Source organism: Rattus norvegicus, chromosome 1 (assembly GCF_036323735.1).
Source record: "Rattus norvegicus strain BN/NHsdMcwi chromosome 1, GRCr8, whole genome shotgun sequence".
Classification (NCBI taxonomy): domain Eukaryota; kingdom Metazoa; phylum Chordata; class Mammalia; order Rodentia; family Muridae; genus Rattus; species Rattus norvegicus.
Genome location: NC_086019.1, coordinates 194456898 through 194480975, shown reverse-complemented (window position 1 = coordinate 194480975; position 24078 = coordinate 194456898). Strand labels below are relative to the sequence as shown.

Below are 24078 nucleotides of genomic sequence, written 5' to 3'. Positions count from 1 at the left end.
GTCCCCAGCTCCGAAAAAAAGAACCAAAAAAAAAAAAAGTTATGCCTGTTTTCAATTATATTAAGTTTTTTTTTTCCCAGAAAAAAATCTTTAAAATGGATAGGTATATAAGGAGTATAGATTGGTAAGGAAGGTGACTATATTTTGCATCCTATTGTTTCTGGAGTGATGAAGTATATTTTTATCTATAAGTCAGTAAGGAACTTTATACAGCATGGTAAAAATGTTATCAATTTATCAACAGGACTGAATATTTTGAGTAAGATCTTATAAACTATTAACTAGTCTGAGTATACCTGTGTTAGAGATGGCATTGAGGTATTACTATGGGCTACTTACTGTGGTCGTAGTAATTCATTTTAAAGGACTTAAATATTTAGTAGCTTTAATTTTACAATAAAATTGGACATAGTTGTTTTCTTACCTTAACCAGTTGTTATGATACTATTTGTTGAAAGGAATCTGTTTCTGTAGTCAGTCTTAGTGGATACAAAGATCATTTTGCCAGTTGTTCTTTAAAGTATCAGCATTTGTACTGAGAACGTAACCTGTATAGCTTTTTAGGGCTTCTCAGAGCAATTGACTGAAATGGAGCAAAGCAACAGGTTTTCCCTTCATACTGATGGGAAGGAAGCATTTCTGGAATCTTTCTTATGTCGTGGGGATAGTGTATGTGTGTGTGTGTGTGTGTGTGTGTGTGTGTGTGTGTGTGTGTGTGTGTGTGAATTACCTTTCTTAAGCTGTATCTTCATAAAGTGACTGCTATCTTTCTTGATTGATGCATCAGTTGGGCTAAACCAGGGTTGGGCTGCTTACAGACTCAAAGGCATGCGTATAACGCAGGTGACATGGACACGCAGTAGCGAAGCATGGAAACCTTAACATAGAAAGAGAGTACAGATTTATTGTTCCCCATTTTCTCCAGTGTGAAAATGACCTTGTGTCTCAACTGGAACTTTCTGTTATGGGGAGGAGGAGAATTGATTCTTAGGTTGAACTATTGCAAAAGACACCAAGACCATAGAATTTGCATTTTTAGAAACTTGTGTCATATCAGCATTATGAAAACAGCATCTTGGTATACTTTATACTTTCAGATAACTTTTACTAATAGAATTGTGTTTGATATTAAAGAAAATTTTTACAGTATCATATGCATCTTACAGTCTGCAGCCTAGTTGATACTAGTAGCTTTGATATTCCCTGGGTCACTTTAGGAGTGTATTTGTATAGTTGGGAGGATGTAACTGATACTTGGACGTTTCTTGTAGCACACCTAAGCATTCACTGAGTGGAGCTAATCATATATGAAAGAATCCTCTGTCTTCATCTCTTAGCCTCTTTAGTTTAATATGAGCAGTGTTGTTTTATTCAACTTCTGTTACTTACCTCAACACCTTTCCCCAGTGATGTAGAAGGGAATCCCAGACATTATATAAGTTTACTGATAATTTTAGTCTCTTCCTTTCCTTGTTATGGAGCTCAGACCAAAAACCTCTTGCAGGATGGGTAAACACTCTTATCATTAAGCTGCATCCCTAGCTCTTCAGTGTGTATCTCAGAGAGAACAGAAATTTGTATTTCCTCTGAGTACAAATTAGCTTTGTTGTAGAAAAAGCCAAGAGTGCTTTGAAACAGGCCAGCCACTGCAGCTTATTATACTTAATACACATTTAGAAAGATGGATTAATATTACTTGGATATTTGATTATCAAACAAATCTCAAAGGATTTAGAATGTTGATTCTATAAATATATCTATGTTACGTGAATTTCCTGCCATGTGTATGTATGAGACATCTGAAAGTTTACATTGTCAATATTCTGTCCCTCCCTCTGGAATTGTAACATACAAGCAACATGGAATAGTAACTTTTAATGCTCTGTTAACCTGTGTATGAGTCATTAATCAAAGAGAAGTGAAGGAGAGTAATAGGAAGTAGGAGAAAGAGTGACAGAACAACAAAGAAAGCAGGAATATGGGCTGGAGAGGTGACAGAGTAAATGTGGCAGCAGACGTGCACAGTGTGGGATCCATGCTCTTCCTCTGACTCGCCACTGTGTCCTGAAATGTGTATGTTTACCTGTTCTTGCCATTAACTAAACCATGCTTTACAGTTAGGATTTGAAAGGTCGGTGATTCCTCTTTTACTGGGCATTTTTGTAGTTTTATGTTCAGAGGTTATGAGATAAAATTTAAAAGCTGAACTATTTTAGGACTAATTGTGCTGTATTTGTTTTTACACAAATATTTAGGGCTTTATAGATACATTCCAATAGTTGGTACTGCTTAGGGGCTGAGTTGAACTGTCTGCACTTTGGATAAATTATACATTGTAGAAAACATTAACTTTGTACAGACTTTTGCTTCAGAAGCTCTTACTGGAAAATTGTATAATAACTTTCCTTTGTATGTTTTTCTTACTGCCCCATTCTTACTGGATGAAATCAATCCTATTCAAACTGGACTCTGCAGTTTACAAGATTCCTTTGCAACTCACCATTGGAGGTAAGAGACTGCTCTCCAATTTTCATGTTAGCAGTGCCCAGTAGTGTAATGCTTCATGGTTCTTTTTTCAGGTTTTTATTTGGTAATTTAGGAGTGATTGTTTTAAAACAGTACATTTTCCGGTAATAGTAATGGGTTGAATACAGCCAATTTTTTTTGTAGCAGCTATTCAGTTTTGTAACTAGTCATTGCTCCTTTAGATACATTTTTTTTTTCTTAGTAAGTAGGGAGGAGTCAGCCCTACACTTTATTTCTGTGAACCCTGTGTTGCTTTGTCCCTGCTTGAATCACTCTCATGCTCAGAAAAACTGGATGGGCACAAGCTGTCACCAGGCGTCACCTGCATAAGAGACTGGAGGACCTGCCTGGCGCTGAGCAGTCACCGTCAGGACACAGGCGCTGTTCCTGACGCTTCCTGTGCTGCTCATTTAGTCTTCATCCTGCTTGTCATTTGGAACTCAGAAAGACATAAACTGAGATTAAAAAAAAGTCACTGGATATTCAGGGAACAGAGTCATGTGAGCTGTGGCTGCAGAAATGCTTGTAGAAGATTGTAGAGACTTAGAAAAAGCAAAGCACTGTAAATCTAGAGGCTGGGCTTAGAGCCTTGCCAGGGTTAAGATGTGTCTTTACTTACTAGCCACATGACACTAGAAATCAAAACTTCCCTGAGCCATCTGTTGAAATGAGGCAGCATATTTGTGAACTGAAGTATATTGTTCAAATCCTGTAATATTTTGTATTCTCCTCTTAAGCTGGACTTTTAGCCCTTCATACTCCAATTTATTTATTTTTATTTTTGTCTTAGCCTTGTCTCTTTCTTTGCTTCTGTTGTTTCAGTTTAAGAGCTTCCTTTCTCAGTTCCCAGCTTCGTAAGTCATATTCCTTTTCAGGGTTGAACTGTAGCCTTATATTTTTCTTCTTCTTTTTTAATTTTTAAAAGATTTATTTTATTTATATGAGTACACTGTAGCTGTTTTCAGACACACCAGAAGAGGGCATCAGATCCCATTGCAGATGGTTGTGAGCCACCATGTAGTTGCTGGGAATAACTCAGGACGTCTGGAAGAGCAGCCAGTGCTCTTAACCGCTGAGCCATCTCTCCAGCCCCTAGCTTTATTTTCTTTCTGAGACTGTCTCAGATCACTTTTTTACATTGAGAGTTGTTCCCTTTTCTATTCTATGATGATGCTGTAATCATTTGATTATTGAAGCTGTTCTTCTTAATAATGAGTGATGACCTATGACCAGTTTGAATGGTCACCAGGGGAAGTGGACCAGACCAGAGAAGCTGGTACTAGCCAGGTTTGGTTACATTCTTTAATCCTTCAGTCTTAACATGGAGGCAGAGTATAACAGTGAAAGGGCTGGGCTGAGTTGAGAGGGATATGGGTGGCCTGTGGGCAAGTCTTTTAATTCCTCTGAAAATGGGAGTAACACAGGTTATTATGATGAAATGAAGTGATTAGTGGTCAACACTGAGCATAGTATAGGAAACAACTTTAAATAATAAAATAGAAATAAGAACTCGTAAGACTCTTGGAGACAGCATACACTCTGTTGTCTGCTGAAGCTGAGGAAGTGCTTTCTGAGCACAGATGTGAGAAGTATCAGACAGAAAAGGCTGGACAGTTTTGTTTACCTGTGTAAAGAGACTTACTTTTATACCTGAAAATGAATGTAGTTAAAGGTCATTCAGAGCTTAGAGCGATGGCTCGCTTGCTGCTCTTATGGAGGACCTGGTTTGCTTCCTAGCATTTGCTTAGTGGCCCACAACTATCTATGACTCCAATTCCAGGGAATATAACACCCTCTTCTGTCTTCTTTGGGCAGCAGGTGTACATGAAGTACATACATACATACATACATACATACATACACACAAAATACTCTTACACATACAAATAAATAAATTTTTTGAAAACTAAGGCAGTGTAGGAAAACTAATAAAAGGACTATTTAATATATTTAATATTTTAGAATCAATAAAAATCTTTGCTATTTTGTATAAAATTATGTTAAATCATATAAATAGTTGATAAAATAAGTGCACGTGATAAATGTAATTGTGTATTAGTAAAATGAGAAATGCAGCTTAGAACAGTAAAGTTAGGTAGAGTTGCTTCATGTGTAGGTTTTAGTGAGGAAGCTGAAGTGAAGGTCCACATCTCTGGTCAGTTAATACTTAAATCAGTGCTTCTCAGCCTTCCTACTGCTATGACACTAAACACTTCCTCATGCTCTGCTGATCCCAACCATGACATTATTTCATTGCTCCTTCATAACTGTAGTTTTGCTGCTGTTACGAATCTAATGTAAATATCTGATGTGCAGGATATCTGATAATGTGATCCATGTGAAAGCATCGTTTGATCCTCAAAGGTGTCACAACCCCTAGGTTAGGAATTGTTGATTTACATGATATTGACCACTTGCAAAAATGCTTTTAAATGGGTCTCACCAATAAATTTCTCTTAAATGTAAGTTCAGTGAGAAGAGGTCCTTGTTTCTCCATGTTTATATTTTTAATGTAGTAAGTTGTACATAGTAGGCACTGCTTTAGTAAATACTTGTTGGATGGACGGCTGGATGGACGGCTGGATGGACGGATGGATGGATGGAGAGATGACTGAGTGACGTTGGTGTCCTGAGTGAGGCTAGGTGTAGCAGACTTTTGTTCATAATTTATAGTACTCATCTGACAGCAAATGAAGTTTACTGTTTATATTTTAATATTCTTAGCTCTTTTGCTGTCTCAGCTTGACTGAACCTACTTGAGACTAGAAGGTCTGTCTTTTTGTCTTTGAATGTTATTAGTTGTAGAAAGGGCTTGGAGTTTACCAGTTACCTCACAGTGGACCAACCAATAAAGGTTTTGAAATCCCGGGTCACTACCCTCTTTAAAATCTGGGCTGAGTGCTTGGAGTCTGCAGTCTTCGGTGGACAGTGTAAAGGAAAAGCATCATGATCAGACTGGATGATAGCTTGCTATTTCCTGTTACTTTTCTTGGTGATTTGGAGATGTGTTGCATCTTGGCAAAGTTGATTTTTAAGACAAATTTTTATTAGGCTTATTGGGTATAGGGAGGAAGATGAGATAATTAACGATCCTCTCCCTGCCCTCGATTCTCTGGTGGTGAATACCTCAAGGGTTTCTCCTGATAGTCCAGTGGCTTGGAAGTCCACAGGTGCTGCCTGCCACCTGAGTGCAGCCATCCCTAATCTCCTTTAGTAGCTCTGAGCTCAGTCAGGATTTGGTTCTGTTTCACTCCACTGTCTGAGAGGCAAACCTCAGCAAGGCAGGAGAATGCTGGAAGTCTCTACATGTTTAATTTACGGTTAAGCTTACGTTTTAGCCAGAGATATGTAGTTTCCTAATTTAAACAAAAACTAGAATAATTCCAACAGAGACGGTAAAATATAGAAGACTTGCAGTTCACATAGCCAACTTAAAGCTTCACTTTGTCCATAAGAGGTCCTGTGAATGAACCAGGTCCCTTTGTTGTAAGTCCTAGCCATTTAACTGCACATGGATCTAATGAAATTCTCAGGTTATAGTAATTATGTCAGTAATCTGATATGTTGTCACTTGAATGGACCATGTGTGGAGAGTCAGTTGCTTGTCTCTGTGGGGCTGACCCCTTTCATTCGTGAAGACTAATAGGACTCGTTAAGCTTTACGGGAAAAGAGCTTTTATCACTTTGTCAAGCCAGGTAGAGTGCATTTCTATTGTTTCTAACTTTGTGTGATTGTAACTGCTGAGGTACACCTCCCGGCGAGGTTTAGGGGACTTCTGCTTACAGACATTTCTGTGTGGCACCACTTACAGATGTCTTCAATTAAATGCAGGTAAATAAATGGGATGATGTATCAGAGGTCAAGAGATTCCTGACATTCTCTTTAGAGTCACACTTTGCCAGCCAGTCCAGTAGGCTGTGGTCTCCTTGTCATGTTTGGAGAACAGAGGCTGCTGCAGCACATGTTAACACACATTAGATCCTGTGTCAGCGTGGGGACTTCTTCAAGTGTGTCCTTCTGATCCTTCATTTCAGATTCAGGTCCTCTCTCTTAAGAATTATAATACTTACTGAGAAGCAGCATCTGTAACCACAGGTCTGTGCTTATTACATTCCTTATATTCTGTCATGATGAAAATTGAACAGACAGGTAGATCAGACTAGCTAGGGGCTGAGAACCACACTGACAGTATGGGTCAGGAAAAGCAAGTGGGCAAGAGACAGAGTGGCACGGTGCTGAGATGCTCACATTCAGGATTCTTACTCAGAGGAAGCTAGCGATCAGAAATGGATTTACCGAGCTTCAGAGCGAGAGTTAGGAACATTACCACTCAGCTTTGTAGTTAGGTGCTGTGTGGCTCTGATCAGTTGGAAGCTTAGCTGCACCTCTAGCCACTGCCCACTAGATGCCAGTAGCACTTCACCACGACGATCAGCACAGTCCTGTAGATGATGACAGACTGCCAAAAGTCCTGAAGAGGCAAAACTGTTCCCTCGTGAAAATCATTATGTGTATTACAGAGAGATAATGTCAGTGAGCTGATGGTGAACATAAGATACAGTAGTAGATTGTTTTCAGTTCAGTAAAGGTAAAAAAGTAGGAAACGTGAAATAAATAACTGGAACAAATATAAAAAGCTATAAGACCAATGGCAAGGTGGCCTTCTTAAGTCCAGTTATTTATTACATTAAATATAAAAGCCTAAATCAAACTTGGCTGCATGGGAAATTTCAGTTTCACATTGTTTCAAACTTTTTTGACTATATTGGCTACTGTATTACACTTAAAATTTTCAGATTTTTGTTTTAGTTAAATTTCAATCGCCATATCTGACAGTGGTTATGTTGTTGTACAGTTAGGGCTACACAGTCCATTTAAAAATTAGAGATTGTCAGCCTGTATAAAAGAATAAAAAGTAAGCTCTACGCTTAAATATGAAGATGTGGATGACTTACAGGTAAAAGGCTGCAGTAATCTTTTCCCATGAATATTTACCATAAGAACATTGGATGAGCTGTCTTTGTCTGATATAAACTGAAGACAGAAAGATGTTCATAATGACAAAAAGTCAAATATATTCTAAAATGCGATCCATTAAAAATAACACCCTCAAAATAAAAATAAAAAGCAGTAGAAGTGAAGGAGAAGGAGAACTAGTTAAATCAGTGACACTTAAGACTACTTCTTGATACTTTGAGAGAACATTTAGACGAAGTTAGAAATAATCTACAAGGCTTGAACAGTGTGGTCACAGTTTTACTTAATTGAGACCTATCAATACTATACTCTTCAGTGACAAGAAGCCACATTTGAAGTCAAGCAAGTCATAAACTACAGATAGCATGGTTCATTTGTAAAGCATTCCTGCTTCAACTGGCTTTCCAGCTGCTCCTCTTTGTTTTTTGTTTCTCCCAGTACTAGAGATCAGATCTAGGGCATGGAATAGCCTAGGCAGGCACTCTGCTACTGAACTACATCTCTTCACTGTCCCCTTTTAAAATTTGTTAGCATACAAAATGATGGGTTTCATTGCGACATCTAAAATAGGTGTATTTTCAAGTATACCACGCCAGAGCATATCCTGGTGTATTTTACAAAGTTCAGTAAATTGGAGAGGATGGAAAGTGTAATTAAATTGGCATCAAGAACCAGCAGAATACAATAGCACTCTAATTAAACAACAGTAGACCCTAGTTAAAAGTGGGTAAGACACTACTGTTGTGCTTCTCCAGAGGAGACAGATGTCTAGAAAACACAAGAGAAACAGTCTGTTGATATTCATTTGGGAAATGGAAGTTAAAACCAGAGAGAAATCACCGTTAGCTCACTAAATGAGTAGAGTCAAACGACAGACAGGGATTGGCACAGTGTGGAGAAATTAGAACTCTCTTACTTGCTTGGTAGGAAAGTGAAATGTAGAGCCAAGGTTCAGCTGTTTTTCAAAACATCACAGGTACTTTATAATTCTGAAACTCACTTCTTTTGATTATGCCTAAGTGAAATAAAAGTATGTATCCTCATAAATAATTATACATGAATGATTATACCAGCATTGTTCATCAAAGCCAGAAGCTAGAAAGAACTCAGCTTGTTTCAGCTGGTGAATGAGTACAGTGCAATCTGAAGGAACAGGGGTGAATCTTAGATGTAATAGATGACCTGAGTCAGACACGGATGGCACTGCGCTTTCCACTCTGTGACCTACCTAGCTGAGGTCAGTATTGAAATTGATATGCTTTAAATAATACTTTAGCACCATTTTCTTTTTTCTTTCTTTCTTTTTTTTTTCCGGAGCTGGGGACCGAACCCAGGGCCTTGTGCTTGCTAGGCAAGCGCTCTACCCTGAGCTAAATCCCCAACCCTAGCACCATTTTATTAATCTTCATAATATTAGCTAACACGCCATGAATACTCTTAAAAGCTTTCAAACCATTTTTCAAGTTTTTTTTTGAGTGGGGAACTGCTTGGCTTTCTGAAAAGACTTAGGAAAACACTCTGGGAAGACACAGAACTTGGAAGGAGGAGTTGTGAGAGGGAGAGGAGACATGATGGGAAGGGGCTGGAGTTGGGGTAATTTTCCTCCTAAGTGTGGAGGGAGAACACCAACAACCCGACATGCTGAGAGCTGTCATGATTGCAGTGCTGTGGAGATGGGCCAGCTACTGAGTTGGTGGGAACCTTTACCTGTTTTAGACTAGTGCTTAGGCCCAGCTTTATTTGAAGAGGTAAAACCAGGTAGCAGGAGGTACCCAGTGAAAGCATAGGTATTTGTAGGTGATGGTCAGCAGTCTGATGGTGATAATGAAAAATCAGAAGAAGAAGGAGGAGGAGGAGGAGGAGAAGGAGGGAAGAAGAAGGAGAAGGAGAAGGAGGAGAAGGAGAAGAGGAGGAGGAGGAAGAAGAGGAGGAAGAGGAAGGAGAAGGAGAAGGAGAAGGAGAAGAGAGGAGCAGGGTCTTGTTCCTTGTAGCTGTATATATTAGGAAATAATCCTGTAGGTTCAGATTGTGACCCACACACTTGAATTGGAATTGAGTGTTATTACTCAAAGGCACCAATTAGAGATCTGGAACAGAAGCACTGGATCGTCATTTGGTGGCTGTCCCCTTCCCTTGCATCTAACGCCTATTGGGCAGTTCTGGCTTGGGCAGAGCTTCCAGTAAGGCCAAACAGTTGAGCCGAAGGCATCCTTTCTTGAGTTTGCTGTGGTGAATGCAGCGTAAGCGTTGTGCATGTGTGGCTAGATAGTGCTCCTGAAGCTGATTGGTCAGGAGGTGAATGTTTTTCAGGTTAGTTTTGGACATCACATGATTGTTGAGACAGTATAAATTGAAAGTGTGTATTGCTTAGTGAAATTAAATGGCAATTACTAAAGTCTTCCTTGAAAGAATCCCAGGGAGACAGTTGATTTTGAGACTAAAGAAAGCATGCTTAAAGTTGAAATTCAAATACTAAATGGAAAAATGTCACAAATATGTCTTGTTTAAGATTTTTCTGCACAAATGAGTTAGTTTAGGGATCTTCAAAATTCAAGATATTTTCTTGCTAGGTTAGCTATCTTTCCTTCAGCAGTTGAAGTATTTATCATTACTCCCAAGACCTTTTTAGCTGTGTTCAAAATTAGGGTCATCTTCCCTGACAGTTTTCATTGCCCATTAGTTGTGCGTGAATGCTTCAGAAAAACCTTGAATAGTAAATCCTGGGGTGGATTAGTCTCCATGGGGACATCAGTCTTGTTTGATGTTGGCATTCATTGAGTTCTCAGTCTGCTCTGTCACCAAAGAATATGTTTTCCTGTAAGAAGGACTGTGAGAGCAGGAGGTGCCGGTTGGACAGCAGTAAGGGAAGTTCATACCAGTCACTCTGCAGTCCAAGGCTGCGTTGTAGAGCTCAGTAAATACTGTCTAGTTTGTAGAGTCAAAGTTTGGAATTCCATGACTTTTGATAAACCATTCGGAAAGTGCCTTACTTTGTCAGTCGTTTTATTGAGAGAGTTAAGATTTAAAATACAGAAAAATCAGATTAAGGCAAAGCACTTAGTATTAACAATTTAATTTTTTAAAAAATCTGTAAGTTCTATAGTAATAATAGCTTTTTTCTTTCTCTATATTTTTATTAAAACCATTTGTGGTAAGTCTTTTACCATTAATTTAAAATCCAGTGATACTGTGTATTAATATAAGAAGATACTACTTTTTTCTTAAACTAAAAATTTCATGTCAGTAGACTTAATCTGAAAGTCGCCTTAGTTATGTATATTTGAATTCTTAAAATTGCTTCTAAGCTGTTAGCTTCTATAAGGGTCTTGTTTTCTGGGAATTTGAAGACTGGTTTATATACCTGCTTGTTCATCTCTTAATCAGCTCACTAAGCGCATACTTGAATGCAATTTAATATCACCTGGAAGTGGGGAATCATTATGGAAATAGAAGTAAAAGCTTTTCTGATTATGGACAGACATGTACTCTTCAGTTTTGTAACTTTAGCAATATGCTAAACATAATGGTTTCAGGTAATGACTATTTTACAAGTACACAAATAAAAATAGTGAAGAAACCCAGATTTTCCATTTTCGGTTGTTCAGAAGAGAATAACTCTTTATCATCCATCCAGCAAAGACATGCCATCAGATCCAACTACTAGTGCAGTAGTGCAGTGGTGGGGATCTAGTCCTGTCCTGACAGTGTAGATCGAGTAAAGAGGAAGACACAGCAATGAGCAAGCAGTGGCAGCACTGCCTGGGAGCCACTTTAGGGTGTGAGGACCAGGGTGCTTGGCTGAGTGCTTCTCCTCCAGTGAGCTCACCCGAGCTTCTCACCGAGTGACCTAGGGCTCTTAACTACAAGCTTTTAAGAGATAAAACAATAATCTTATCCAGACAATGTAAACGTGGACTGACTTAATCGATGTGTTATTTGCTATAAAACCAGTAAACATAAAATTGTTTCAAAGAGCATTTGCAGGTAATTTAATGAAATAGGAGATTTGAGATTTGATTGCTAGATAGAGTAAAGCAACTACTGATGTTCTCTGACATTAGGTAGTACTCATTCCCCTCAACTACTGATGTTCTCTGACATTAGGTAGTACTCATTCCCCTCAACTACTGGTGTTCTCTGACATTAGGTAGTACTCATTCCCCTCAACTACTGGTGTTCTCTGACATTAGGTAGTACTCATCCCCTCAACTACTGATGTTCTCTGACATTAGGTAGTACTCATTCCCTCAACTACTGATGTTCTCTGACATTAGGTAGTACTCATTCCCCTCAATTGGACAGGTTAACCTCTGTCCTTACAGAGCTGTAAAATAACATACTCAGAGGAAAACCAGTAGTGGGTTTTTGTGTCCTAGGACTGTTTGCGACAGCTGGTTGTGGGTTGCTTTGGAGGGAGGAGGACTCAGGTTCTGTCTTCTTTAGTCTTCTCCTTCCTCATCTTTACTCCCTTTGGAAAGTCCTCTCAAATGACTTCCCCTTTGCTAATTACTCTGAGCCTCTGCTGTCTGGGGTGACACTTGAGGCACAGGAAGGCAGGTGGGTGAGGAGACAGGTGTATTTTGTTAGGCTAAATAAGCTCTCATTTGGGGACCGGTTTGGTGAAAGTGAGAACTGGCCTATTAAGATTCATGTCATCCTACATGGTGCTTTGGAGACGGAAACTGCACTGCGTAGCTCATTAATCACCAAAGCCCAGCCATCTTGCCCCAGAATTCAAGGTGGATTTTCTTCTGTATAGCTGAGGGGAGCTTTATTACTTTTTCCTGTTATCAGCTGAATCCTTGGAACAGGGGATCTTGTGAAAATTTTCTGATTTATTCCTTTGCACAGCCTAACTGCAAACTGCAGACTTGGAAAGAAACATTAAGTACTGGTACCCTGTTGCTGCCGGCCGGGCTTAGAAGGAGATAGAAGGTAGCAGTTGGAGTTGACATGACTTTGTGTGCCCTCTGTGTAATTCAGTAAACACAAGGTCTTTGGGAATGTGCCATTCAGACTGAACAGAAGTTGGCATAAGTTTGCTATTAGTCTCCTTTTATTTGTATCTTACCATTTGTTTCTCGAAACTGAAACAGAAGGCAAGCATTAGCAGTCCTGTTTTTTGTTTGTTTGTTTTGTTTTTTACCTTACAGTTTGTAGGCTCCTTGTACTTTAAAAACAGAAAAAAATGTGGCTTATGCCTTGCTGCATGTGTCAAAGGGTCCGCAAGACCATTGCTGTCTTCATAGTGCTGAGATGCCGTTAGCCTTCCTGACTCACTTTCTCATGAGTGTACACATTGTTTCCTAGAGGCTCAGTGATGCAGCGGATTAAATACACAGGCAGGCATGAGACTCAGGTGGTCTTCTGACACAAACTTGAAAAAATGCAGAACCATGTAACTCTCCTCATGTATTGTTTTTTATTTTGGAAAGTGCAATATCTTTCCCTGTCACAGACTGAATAAAATATATTGAACTTACTGTTATTTTTAAATGAATTATTAGATACATTTTTTAAAAATCTCACTTTTGGTAAATTGGTAAATATCTGTAAATGTGTTCCATTAGACATAAACTCTTGGAAGTTCTCTCTACTTTTCTAAGTATAAAGGGATTTTGAGACCTGTTAACTTACATGATGTGTTTGGCTTTAAGGCAAATAGTCCTTTACTTTCTTTTTTCTCAAATAGTGTGCTTTCCTATGTAATATGTAATTTTTTTCCCACTGTGTTTGAGACAGTTAAGCAGTGTTGATAAAAGGCCTTAACTAAAGAGATTTAAGATGTGATAACCACACATTAATGAAGTGGTATTCTCAAGTCAGTAAGGATTGGTGACATGGGGATGCTTCTTTAGCAAGGGTTTCTGAGCTTCTTGTAAAAAGGGGGCTGTTATCCTCAGACTTAGGTCTTTCTCATCTCATTGAAATGATGGTAGAAGAGGAGAGCCAGGCATGTCCAACCTTTTGATGTTGTGACATAATGATGTCATTTACAGAGTTCACACTAGTGAACCTCACAATTGAATTAGAGAAAACAAAACAAAACAAAACAAAACAAAACAAAAACAAAAGAAAGAAAACAACACCAGGCCTGCTTTATGCATATCTTATCTTCCCTTGGCTTCAGGGCAGAATATCTATGTAAATTTGATATTTTTCTGCATGGGAAGTTTCTCTCTGTTCTTTTATTATTTTTCAGTGATATATAGTGGTGTGGGTACATGGATTTTATACTCGGAGTTATAGATCACTTTTATTTTGTTGTTTAAAATAGTGTAGTAATAATAGCTACAGCTGACGCCTAGTGCTCCTTTGAGTGTGGATCTGCTTGAGTACTGACACCAGGATCCAGTAAGCTCATTTGTGTGTTTCCTGCCCAGTCCTAAAGTCAATCACTTCTCCTAGCACAGGTTTCTTTGATTACAGAAACGTACCAAGGTCTTGGCAGTAGGGCATGCTCATTTCTCCTGGGGTGTTTCTTTTAGGTCCTCTCAGCTGACAGAAGAGGAGTGTGTGTGTGTATAGGAACTCTTGAGTGTGCACATCCTTATAGTGTGCACCATTTCTGTGTGGACCCATCTGTGTTTACAGCAAGCCAAGCTGAGTTCTCATCTATAACCCATCATCACTTGGATAGCTCTAGCCACAGCAGTGAAAACCCTACCACCTGCTGTCTGTCTGTCTGTTTCTTACATATCCAGCAGTGTCAGAACTATTAACCTGTACCCATGGGAAGCAGTTTTATCAAAGTTTAGTAAGTACGCACACTTCCTTTTAATTTCACCTGCACAGGCCGCTTTCATTTCCTGACTTGATTATTTCATCTTTTTTTATATTCAGCTCTTCCAGTAAGACTGTCCCACACATTTGTACTCCCGTTACACTTTATTGTTAAGGTTTGTGTGCCTTCATAAGACCTTCTACATGATTTGCAGAATTTTGCATAATTAAGATTTACTTTCATTTAAAGTGCTGAGTTTTGATAAAAATGCTTAATATGATGTCTTTGCTGATGCAGTATCATACAGAACAGCCTTCTCCCCTAAAAGGGCCCATGTTCCATCTATATTAATCCCTCATCTAGACCTCTCAAACTCTTGCTAATAGGCTTGCTGCAGTTTTGGTTGGGATTGTACTGTCTGTGCAGAAACTTGAAAAGAACTGTTATCATAACAGTTTTCATCACGAAAAACGTGTTGGCTAGAGAGCACTGCCTGAGTTCAATTCCTAGTTCACAGCCCTCTGTAATGGGATCCGATGCCCTTCTTCTGGTGTGTCTAAAGATATAACAGTGTACTCACACACATAAAATAAACAATAAATAAACCTTTTTAAAAATTGTTGTTCCATTTATTTAGGTCTTTGACTTCCTTTTTACAAGTTTTATACTTTGTAGTGAATAGAATCCATACATGTAAGCTTTAATCATAGCTTTCTTTTCATTGTGTTTTTAATTTTACCTTCCTGTCATTGTTATTATAAAGGAAAAGAACTGGATTTCACATCTTAACATTTCAGTTTAGGCTTTGCTATATTACTTATTAGTTTCACTTTTTCTCCATTCTTTGGGATTTTTTACAGTCAAGTCATCTATAAAGAAAGAGTTGATTTTTCTTTTCCTTATTTTGAATTAATCCCCTTCTCCCTCTCTCTTTTTCCTTCCCTTCCCTTCCTCTCCGTCTTCCTCCTTTCCTTTTTTTTTTTTTTTTTTTTTTTTTTTTTGTTCTCTTCCCAACAGCCTCAGGACTTGTAGGCAAGGACCCTTCCACTCATTTGCTCCCCAGCTCCTTTATTCCCATCCTCTCTTTTTTTACATTAGCTAGGACTTCAAATCTCATACTAATAGGACCCAGCTATCTTCACAGTCTGAAGTGGGGAAGGAGAGTGAAAAGTCTAGTTTCTTACTGTAAGTACGCTGTTGGCTATGGTTTCTGTGGACATTTTTAAACAGCTTGAGCGGACTCTTCCCTGTCGCTTGTAGAAGTTTTTGGTCAGCTGTTGGAATGCGTCACATGTATCCTGATTAATGGGTTCACTTTGTTTTCTTTGTGGTCCTGTGGATGAGGGGGGGTCACATTAGTTACCTTTCTCTCTCTTTTTTCCTTTCTTTTATTCTTTTCTCTTCCTCCCCTTACTCTTCCCCCCTCCTTCCCTCCCTCTTTCTTTCCCTTCCTTCTCTTTATTTTTAAAGATTGAGTTTTTTGTGTTAATGTACTCTTTATCTGGACAGTGGTCACAACAAACCAAATTTTAGGACTTATTAACTCAAACAAAATAAAAGCTTAGTTAGATTAAGAGATTTTTTTTTTTTTTTTTTTTTTGGTCTTTTTTTCGGAGCTGGGGACCGAACCCAGGGCCTTGTGCTTCCTAGGCAAGCGCTCTACCACTGAGCTAAATCCCCAGCCCCAAGAGATCTTTTTAATGTAAGGAAAATGACTCCCTGCTGATGTTTCTGTGTCTGATTTTTCATAGGCAGAGCACCCTGCTAATGGACCAGAATGTGGTTACGGCTCTTTTCACCAGCAGTACTGGCTTGACGGGAAGATCATTGCTGTGGGGGTGATAGACATCCTCCCATACTGTGTGTCTTCTGTGTATCTGTACTATGATCCTGATTATTCATTCCTGTCTTTGGGTGTCTATTCAGCATTAAGGTAAGGCTGCTTTGCACAGTTGTAACGAATCACACCAGTTTGTCTACATTTCATTGTGTGATAGGAGTCCCCGTTTGATAGTGTGTTAATTCATTGTGTGATAGGAGTCCCCGTTTGATAGTGTGTTAATTCATTGTGTGATAGGAGTTCCCATTTGATAGTGTGTTAATTTGCTGGTACAGTACTTGTTGGTTTCAGGAATTGCTTTTAGCAGTGACACCGTTTGGTCACTGTTGACATGACACCAACCATACAGTCCCAGAACACCTTTTGGCTCAATTTGCACCTCTACCTGGGAACCTTTATGTCACATTCCAAATAAAAGGCAGACTCCCTTCGCCCTGGCCCTCTTTTCTCTTCTTTCTCTCGCCCCTTCCCCTTGTCTCATTTCCCCCATTAAAATCTCACCATGTAGAACCGTTGTTGGTGTTGGTTTGGTGTGTTCTTTCCCCATGGGTGCAGCAGATATCTGATATTAATAACAACAGTACTCCCATAACTTATATTAATATTTAAAATAACAGTTTTAGAGCTGGAGAGATGACTCAACAGTCTAAAGTTCTGTTCTTTTATAAGATAGGAATTCAGTTGCCAGCACTCTTAGGTAGCTGCTGACAACCACGTGTAACTCCAACTCCAGGAACCCTGCTGGCCCTCTTCTGGTCTCTACAGGCATGTGTGCGCACGTGCATAGTAAGCAAATTATGGATAGGCTACACTCTAAAATGAAGCCCTGTCTAACAGAAGATAACAAAAGCTCTTGAATGTTACATATTTATTGCTACTATTAAAAAGGAAAAAAGAACAAGAAAGAAGATTTTCAAAAGGCAAAAAAATGTTCTTTGTGCTTTAGAAATTAACACTGTCCTATACAGCCTGCTTATTCAGCTGGAAAAGTAGGGAAATTTTGTGCCAAGATTTCTCTCACTACAAATTACAAGCACTTCACATACAAGCCTTGCACTGAAGATTCAGCTTCTCTACTGGGCAGCCCTCATCTCTGCTAACAGATAGAGAAGGCCTGGAAAGAAGAGAGGATGTGCTGTCCGTTGTCCATCGCATTCTAGGGAACTGTGTCCACTGTGCTACCCAGACTTGTGAATCATATATACCAGAAGGGCTGTGTAATGCATATATAATCTCCCTGTCTCCCTGGACTTACTGCTATTTTAAAAACTTTGTTGTGCTGTTAAAATGGCATAGATTCCTTGAACATTCTAGGGCATATGGGATAATAATTATAAATACCTTTATTTTATGTAATATTGGTTGTAGATCAGCTCTTTTTCCCACTAAAGTATAAAATCTGAACTCAGAAGTATTTATTTGAAATAATTTAGAGGTTATTGGGGTACCTCTGTAGCAATAATCATTTTGTATTTTAAAAAACAGTTCTCTTTTTAGAGTTGAGTATTTCGATACTTTCCATTAGGTTTTATTCGAAAATTGAAACCAAAATTAACTGTGTTTTATTTTTGGCAGAGAAATTGCTTTTACTAGACAACTGCATGAGAAAACATCACAGCTCAGCTATTATTACATGGGTTTCTACATTCACTCCTGTCCCAAGATGAGATACAAGGTAATGTCAGGTTGGTGCCTGTGCCATTCCTGTACAGAAGACGACTTTCCAGTACAGTGTGCATCTTGGGGCACAGCCCTTGGCATGTAGAGGCAGGTAATGGATTATTAAGGAGACTATTTTGCTCTCTCAGAAGGAGTTCTTTCTGAAATGAGAGGATCATAGCCTCCACTGTGCTGACATGATGCTATGCGTTCGTTGTGAGATTTAAGGATGTTCTGCAGTTTCCTTTTAAAAAATAGTTATCAGGAGTCTCTTTAGTGAAGGCTGTTGATACTTCTTCAGTGTAGTTTGGAGCTAAGAGGATCAGACTGCTGTGCCACTGAGACTATCACTCTTGTCTGCTTCACTGAGGAGTGGTTAGCTCTGAAGGCCAGAGAAATACAGTGGGATCTCAATATACAGTGTATATTGCAGGTGATGCTGGGGAAATCGTAGCATAAAATGAGGTCATGTAGTGCTTGGTAGATGGCCTAGGAGGATATGGGGTTTTCTTCACAGAGTGGAGGAGGAAGGAAGGAGGGGCTCAAATGAAGTGTATGTTTATGGGGAGACAGGAGTCAGAGTTCCAAACCTATGAGGCCATCATAGGAGAAAGAAGAGATAGACATTAGGTAGGGAGACCTGTCCTGTCTATAAGTAGGATTTTTTTCCCCCTAAATAATGTGAAACAGCTTAAAAACACGTCAAAGCAAAAGCTACTTACTGTGTGCCCACTGCTCTGCAGTGATGCGTCTGCCTTCTCCTACCTGTTTCTTTACTCAGTTCCTGCCTTCATCTTCTTTTAAATTACTCTGAAACATACTAAGGATAACCCATTTTTGGCAGATAGGGTCTAAATCAGCCATAGTTGACCTGGAATTTGATAAGTGAACCGTGGTGGCCTCAAACTCTCATCTGCCTGCCATTGCCTCCCAAGTGCTGGGATTAAAGATATGCGCCCCCATGCCAGCCATGGATGGATGCCTTTGTAAACTGAAGAATCCAGGACTGCCTTACCCCGTTTTGTATTCTGAGGTGCTAGGAATAAAAGCCAGGACCTTACACATGCTAGGTATGTGTTCTACCATGAGTTATAACTCATGTGTTATACCATGAGTTACCTGAGGCCATAAGAATATCCTTATATTTGTAAATGTTTTTATGAGCATGAACACTTTGGAAATGATTACAGTCTTAACATCACACCTGAAGAATATTGACAATGTTTCTAAATACTTTCTATGATATAGTCAGTGATCCTATATCCTGATTTATAATTTGCTTTAGTTAAATTAGTTTAGTTAACATAGGACCTGAACAAGGATCAAAAATTACATTTGGTTAATATATTTTAAATCTCTTTAATCTATTTTTTCCACTGTTTTTCCCTTCCTGTCCTTTGAAAGAATAATTTATTGGACTTAGTAGAGGTGACCTTGACTTTTGAAGCTTTGAGGTTGAGTATTGAGTAGCTGGTGGTTCCATTGTCAGCAGTCCTGGCCCCTAAAAGCAGGACTGGCTTTGGTTTCCTCAGGCATCATTTCTGCATTTAGGAATTACTTCTCCTGCAGTGTATACTGGATCCTAAAACTAAATTTGATATTCATATAGTAATAGCATTTCCCACCTCCAAATTTAAGTGTGTCCTGTTTATAGATTCCAGGTGAAGTCTGTTGATAGTTCTCTTCATTTTGTTTCCTAGCAAGCTTATAGTGGCTTTGCTGCATAGAAGATTTTGTGTGCACATGCGCGCGCGCGCGCACACACACACACACACACACACACACACACACATGTAATTGCTCAAGTTCCATCCAATTTTAAAAAATGCAGATTTCTCATAGGCTTGATTTTTACCCAGTGAGTTTATCTCCAGGGATCTGCCTGTCTCTATCTTCCAGCTCAGGAATTGCAAGCACGTGTTACCATGTCTAGTCTTTTACTTATGTTCTGGGGTTCTCCCCAGCATCTTACCAGCTGAGCTATCTCTCTAACCCCTACATAATTTTTGTTTAAAACTTAATGAAAACTTGTGAATGAATAGACATGCTAATGAGGAGGGGGTAGCATTAAACAGCTGTGTGGGATGGCGACGGAGTCATGTTTTGAGTGTGATTAGGATAGATTCTTCGCAAATATGTTGTAACACAGGGACAGGCACATAGTTATTATAGAATATGGTAATTCTGTGACTTTAGTTATGGAGTGTAGGTAAGTATTCTGATGGCAAAGAGGTGGCAACACAGGTGTGGGAGTGGGGAGTTTGCTTGGCAACAGCTAGTCTCAGTTTTCACCCCTGAAAAGCAGGCTGGTTTAGGATGAGATAGTTGATTAGTATTGAGGTGTGAACATGTGTTCTTTTTCAGTTGGATAGTTAGTTGTATTAACACAAGCACTAAAACTCCCAAGGAGCTTGCTGTTAGCTGGGCCTTTTAATTCAGAACTAGTATTAGCTTTGCCTTTCTGGAAAAACACTTAAAACTGTGAACATTTGCCTTTTGCTCAGACGAAAGTGGTACTGAGCTCCTTCCTCTGTTGATGACACATGTACAGGCTCACTTTGTGGACTTTGTGGGAATACTTGCCTTTGTGCTAGCACATATCAAAGATGCTTCAAGGAGTAGTGAATTTCTAAGCCTTATTGTGTCTTCCTACAGTCTGATATTCTTTTAGTCCCTTTACCTCCATGACTCACTGTCTTCCTTTTAGTAAGGTCTCTAGAAGCAGAGGGTACAGTGTAAAGTGCTGTGGAAACCTGTGTAGAGCATGTCCTCTCACTAAACCACTGCGTCTCAGCTCACTGTGCCACGAGCACCTCCTCTTCTAGACAATGTATCTAAGAATACTGCCCAGAGAGCGTATTTATAAGTTGTCCTGGTGGCTGGAGGGGTAGCTGAGTAGTGAAGAGCACTGGCTGTTCTTCCAGAGGACTTAGCTTTAGTTCTCAGCACCCACATGACAGCTCACAAGCATCCAACACTCCAGTTGAAGAGGATTGAGCATTCTTTCTGGCCTTTCCTAGGACCAGGTATGCACATAGTACATGTGTTTACATGTAGGCAGGACATTCATACACATTCATATATGTGAAATAAAAGTAAATAAATCTTTAAAAAAAACCCTCAAACCCTAAATTTATTCTCTCTCTCTCCTCTCTCTCTCTCTCTCTCTCTCTCTCTCTCTCTCTCTCTCTCTCTCTCTCTAAATTTAACGAAGGAAACATAAAGACTAGTATTTACTCATAGTAAGTTCTTCCTGGCATTTGAATATGTTTTTGAAATCATGAATACTGAAGAAAGTCATTTGAAAAGTCAGGAAATTGGGGAAAAGTATATAATTCTTCCATTAAAGTTAAATCTGAAAATTCAACATTGAAGTGTTACTTGTTTGAGGAATCCCTGTGTCAGATGGAAGGAAAGTTTAGAGATGTGACTGAGGGAACTGATGGCTGATGTGGCATTGAGGGAAGCAGGGCAGCGCTGTGGTGGAGGAAGCTGTTTGGTCTGATGAAAGACTTGTGTATGGCTGTTGCTGTAGCAGCATGGGATGGGGCTTGTTGTTAGCAGTGTAAATAATGCATGCCAGAAGAGGGCATCAGATCCCTTTATAAATGATGAGGAGGGAATTGAACTCAGTTCCTCTGGAAGAGCATCCAGTGAGTGCTCTTAACCACTGAACCATCTCACCAGCACATTAGAAGAAGGAATTTAAAAACATACAGAGTTAGGTAGGGTGCTACACAGCTGTAATCCAGCACTTGGGAACTTGAAGCAAGAAAAATATCAATTTGAGGCAGTCTGGGCTACACAGCATTACAGTGCATCAAAAGACAAAAGAAAAAAAAAAAAGATGGCCAGTGAGTTAGGGGTGTGTGTAAATATCAGCTAGTAAAGACCCTGAACTCTCCTCGTGCTGTCTTCAATTCAGTTCTTAGGACCACATAGTGGAAAGAGAGCCTGTTTTTGCATTTTTATCTCTGACCTACTCATGTGCACCATGGCAAATGAGTCCACACACATGTACACAACAGGTAAAAGTTGTTGGTTTTTTTTTAAAGAAAAGTATACAAAATAATGTTCTAAGGAGTAATAAATGTGGGAAGCAAAATCACATTATAAATTGACAACCTGAAATTAAGATTCTGTGCAGTACTGCTGACCTACATTCCAGGCATTGGGTATCAGAGCAGTACCAAAGGCTTGCTTGTATTCTCCATTGCCTCAGTTCTTGCAAACAGTATTAAACTTAGCATTTCTTACTTGTTAAGTGCTTTTGAAGGTATCTGTAGTGGTGAATGAAAATGTAACTTGGAGTTCAAGGATTTTCCATTGCTAGAACCTCCAAGTCAGTATTTGTTTAGAATTTAGAAACACTATCAGAACTGTAAAATAAGATAGGTGACAGGGGATGAATTGGAAGTCAAAAAAAAAAAAAAAAACCCCAAACAAAAACCAAACCAAAACAAAAAACAAACAAACAAACAAACCACAAAAGCCAAAAAACCATTTAACTCTTTCCATTTAATTCGTGTCCACATTTTATCTTCAAGGGAGAGATATTTTGTCATGAAGTTGTATCAGTGATTTTGTAGATCTCATGGTATGTTAGAATTTTTGTATAAATTTATTTTGTAAAAACAGCATTTGCTTGGAATCACTGTTTTTGAGCACTTGGATTTTCAAGAAACTACTGATTTTAATTTTAATATTTCTAGTTCAGATTGTTTCTTAGGGGCTGGGGTGACTCTGCTGAGTAGGCATGGGGACCTTGCTTTGGTAGCCAGTATCCATTTAAAGAGCTGGGTGTGCCATGTCTGTCTGTAACGCCAGTGCTGAGGCACAAGGACTGGCAGACACTCAGCTTGCTGGCCAGCCAGTCCAGCCAGACCACTGACCTCCGGGTTTGAAAAGAGATTGTGTCTCAAAAAATAAGGTGGAGATAAAGGAAAACACTCAAATTCAACTGCTGCCCCCCACCCATGTACTGAGGAAATTTACAACTTGTATGTATTTACAGGGCGGTACATAAAGCAATATACCAAGTGTATTTAACTATGCTTGAAGATGCATTAATGTTTTTATTTTTTGGATTTTCTTGTACAGATTTGTCCAAATTAATATCTATGTATTTTGTTATATTAAATATACATATAAAAGCATGTCTGATATTGACAAAGTAGCTCTTTCTGCCTGCTTTGTATTACTGAGTAAGAAACCTGTCATAGAATCATGCTCAAATGATGATTTTGTCTTTTCCATATAGAGTTGATTGGAGGTCCTCATGGTCACTGCCTTTTCCTTGCCCATCAGAGCTAGTGTTCATTTGCCTCCTAGTGACTGGCCTGGTGACTGACTTTCACTGACTGATGGATACCGTGTAAATAGTTGTTTAGGGTTTCTGGGCTTTAGCCTTGGAGGACCAGAATGTTTCACGTCTATATTTTGAGCCAGGTGTCATGTAAAAGGTCCAGCTGCTCTACTGGAGAGAGAGGCCTGTCTGATGCCTGAAGCTACCTGGGATGGTTCAGTGTAACTGCACGATCATTGAATCCAGAAAACCAACAGCAAAGCACCAGCTTGAGCTCTAATCTGCAAGGACTCCTGAGTTATAAATTACTGTGTCAGGCTACTGAGTGGTGTGGCAGTTTGCTACACAGATTACAGAAGTGTGGTGCAGATATAGAAATCCCCCTGTGTTGACTGTGTAGGCTCATGTCCTAGAATAAGCAGAGCTGGGCAGTTGTTATGGTAGCTCAAAGTGAGAGGTTTTGCAGAGCCACTGAGTTTCTCTGTACTGCACAGAGATTCTGTGTAGTTAGTAAGAGTTTCATCTTTACAAGATTTTTATTGAAAGCTCTTATTTAGCAAGTCATTGTCACATGTCAACAGATTTTGCTTTTGTTTGAGTTACTAATGATGACCACTACAAGATGAAATCACCATGCGGTCATCTTGATAATTATATAAACAGCACGTGTTACAGTACATTCTCCTCTCTTGCTTATGGTTCCTTAGTTTGCAGCATTTACATTACCGAAGATGGTTTGGGTTAAGGATATATTTTATGTGTATTTTATGTGTTTTACCTACATGTATGTCTGTGCCTCATTTGTGTGCTTAATGCATGAGGAGGACAGAAAGTGTGGTGGATTTTCTGGAACTGGAGTCATAGACAGTTATGAGTTGCCATGTGGCTGCTTAGAATCGAACCTGGGTCTTCTGGAAGAGCAGCCAGTGTTCCTAACTGCTGACCCATCTCTGCTGCTATATTTTATTTTTAATGGTGCCATTGGTATAAATATGTTTCTGTGATCATACATTAACTTTGTAACCTCTAAGGTTGTGCAGTAAGCC

The 24078-nt window shown here is 39.2% G+C and overlaps 1 protein-coding gene across 12 annotated transcripts in view; it reads left to right on the top strand.

The window, feature by feature from the left end:
• Positions 1-24078, top strand: part of Ate1 (arginyltransferase 1) — a 122442-nt gene that overhangs the window by 33309 nt on the left and 65055 nt on the right. For 10 of the 12 annotated variants that reach the window (NM_001398760.1, NM_001398759.1, NM_001398758.1 and 7 more), the window contains 3 exons: positions 2476-2508; positions 15980-16161; positions 17644-17743. In NM_001398760.1, the coding sequence (NP_001385689.1) occupies positions 2476-2508; positions 15980-16161; positions 17644-17743 (315 nt within the window). Of the gene's footprint in view, positions 1-2475; positions 2509-15979; positions 16162-17643; positions 17840-24078 lie in introns of all 12 variants that reach the window. The other 2 variants (XM_063286361.1, NM_001106300.2) reach the window with 2 other exon arrangements.